The following is a 2,866-nucleotide window of genomic DNA, read 5'->3' on the forward strand; positions in this document are numbered from 1 at the left end:
AAAAAAAAAAAAAAAAAGAAAACCCCCAAACCAAAACCCCCAACAACAATATGTTAGGCCTATATCTTCATTCTCCTGTTGTTATTAAATGAAGGTTTTAAAGTAATTCCCCCATGGCAAGGTTTCGTGAGTGTGAGGAAATCATCTACCCCTCCCTTATCAATCCATGTGCTCACTCACTTTCAGATGGAGGACTTTCGGGTGGGGCTGGCAGAGGGGTATTGCAATAGCAAGTGCAGTGACTTTTTAAAGCAGGAAGCCATGCATGCCTGTGGTCTGTGATGGTCAAGAGCACAAATCAGAATGGCATGGCAATTAACTCTACATGTGTAGCCCTGGAACTCATGGTAATTCTGCCACTGTGGCCTCTGAAGATTCTGGAATTAGAGGCTGGTGTCAGATCTTATTTCAGAAGAATTACTTTATAGTCTCTGGGAATAGGATACCACCATATATGCCAAAGGTCTCTAGAGCGTTCTAGTGTGCACACAGTTTAGAAAGCCTCAACTATTGTGCTTTAAACAAATTCCAAAGTAACAAATAGAACTGATGTCTGGGGGTATTTACCACCACACCATTGCGGCAAGTAAGGAGTATGAACAAAGTAACTTTTCTAAAAATCTAAATATTTTCTGCACCATAAATCTCTAAAACCAATACAATTTTATGTTCTAGATTATCCATAGTATGCTTTGTAGATTAAGTGTGGGAGAACATCTAATTTAGAACGACCTAACACTAGGTATAAATCATCAGCAATATCAGAAGTGTTTCCCACCTTTTGGGAGATAGTAGCCCTATTGCTGTGTACCATCGCTGCAGGTAGAACACGGTACCCAGTTAGGCCATCGTATGTATACTGCGGAGGATACTGATGATGTGGAGATCATGAAGACGTAGCAAACTGGTGAAGTTGTATGAAGTGTGAGAAAAGAAACAAGAGTATGAGCTTACTGAGAGCTAACCCTGAGGGATCCTGACAGTCAGGGTTCCTGAGCTGGGAGTGCTGGCAGAGGGGGAGGGCAGTAAGATGGCAAACCCCTGGCCAGGGCTTCTGTCTGCTCTCCGCTCACTATTAGCCTAGACTTGGCCTTTTAGGCTTCTCTAAGCATTGCGTATTCTCCCAGGACCTACAATGTTTATAAAGTATTGGCAGGAAAATGCCAGCTTAATGTAAAGAAGAACCTTTTGATTTCACTGTCTCAGAAACAAATACAAAAGTTTTCTCTTAAAAGATAACAACTAACAAATCCTGTAAGAACAATGTCCTGGGTACTGAGAGACAATTTCCACTCACAATGGTGATTGTACTAGAGAATTCTGACGTTTCTGCCAAACACTTGACAGTCTTGACTCATGAGCCTTAGCAAACATTTATACTTTAAAATTATTATAGATTCGTCTGATTACATAATTGAGACCAAATTGATGTCTATTTCTCTTGTTTTAATAATTCTTGTTTTTAGTTTTAATTTTAAAATTATATGTTTGTCTATTTTAAAGACAGAAGAATGAAGCAATGAGAATTTATCAACTACTCAACTCTCTTCTCTCTTTAAGGCTTGCCGTCTGAACCCTACACTGGCAGATGAACTTCACTCCTTACTCATTCATCAGAGAATTTAGACCACAGTGCATTCTGTCAAAGAATTTAGACCACAAAGCATTTCAACAAAGACCATCAATTCTAATTTGAAACAATGTGTGTATGTTTACAGCAGCTACATCTGTATCCCTGTTATATTATCCAGGGCATTTTACAGAAATTTTAGTTTTGTTCTTATATTTTTATTCTGTAATTTTTACAAACTAAAATTTAGATACCAATCAAATACCAAGAGTATTCAGAGACCAACCGCTTAACCTGTAGAGTGGCCTGGACTGGACTGAGTTTGAAAGCATGCCAAGAGCAAATACCTCTTTGCCTTATTAAATGCAGTGTCTGTAACTACTTAGGACAGATTGAGTTTTGTGATTTCCAAAGTATATGTGCTGCCAACCTAAAAACATAATTTGAAAGTTTAATTCATATGTTTTCTTTAGCATTTGTTTAATTGTATGAATTTTTCTAATTTAAAATAAATTTAGTCATCTAAAAATTTTTAAGAACATTAAATGAAGGCCAAAGAAAATTTAATGATTAGACTTTCAAAACCTTTTTGCAGATAGTGTATGGTGTTTCTATAACTTATTTAAAGATTCTTACAAATAATTGGCTAATTTGTAAATTTTAAAAAAGGGGTTTAAGAAATTATTTAGAATCATGTCCCTCCAAATGTGCCCTTAAAGATCTTAATTTAATGAACAAAACCATTAGGACCCCTAGATGAAGATTTATAGTAATATGCTTTTGTTTGAATTCATTTTCTACATTTTTTTGCAAATCCTAGAAACATTTCTATACAAGATAAAATATGGGAAAACCTCATAAGAAGTATTAACCTAAGAACTGCATCTAAATATTGTTTTGTAATCTAGCCTAAGAAAGCTTACTTAGCAAAGATTTTTTAATAAACAATGTTTTAGGTTAGAACACATAGAAATGGATTTCATCATGATCATCCTCATATGTGTGTCCTTATACTCTGGTCTCACCTTCTTCCACACTGCCCTCCTTCCCTTGGATCCCACTACTACCAGTAGCCCTCCCTCACTGCCCTCCCTCCTTGAGCCACACCCCCACAGACAGCCCCTCCTCTGCCTCACTGCCTCCCTCCTTGAGCCACACCCCCATAGATAGCTCCTCCTCTGCCTCACTGCCTCCCTCGAGCCACATCCCACAGACAGCTCCTCCCCTACTTCACTGCCCTCCCTCCTTGAGCCACACCCCCATAGACAGCCCCTACCCTCCCTCCTTGAGCCACAC

At 38.3% G+C, this 2,866-nt stretch overlaps 1 protein-coding gene across 4 annotated transcripts in view; it reads left to right on the plus strand.

The window, feature by feature from the left end:
• The window catches only part of Lrp2bp (LRP2 binding protein), a 24,967-nt gene extending 23,015 nt beyond the window's left edge, over positions 1-1,952 (plus strand). For all 4 annotated transcript variants that reach the window (XM_031339700.1, XM_031339703.1, XM_031339702.1 and 1 more), the window contains one exon: positions 1,561-1,952. In XM_031339700.1, coding sequence (XP_031195560.1) covers positions 1,561-1,626 — 66 coding nt within the window. In that variant the 3' untranslated portion in view covers positions 1,627-1,952. The remainder of the gene's footprint in view (positions 1-1,560) is intronic.
• Positions 1,953-2,866: the final 914 nt, after the last annotated feature.

The sequence above is a fragment of the Mastomys coucha genome, unplaced genomic scaffold (genome assembly GCF_008632895.1).
Source record: "Mastomys coucha isolate ucsf_1 unplaced genomic scaffold, UCSF_Mcou_1 pScaffold22, whole genome shotgun sequence".
NCBI lineage: Eukaryota > Metazoa > Chordata > Mammalia > Rodentia > Muridae > Mastomys > Mastomys coucha.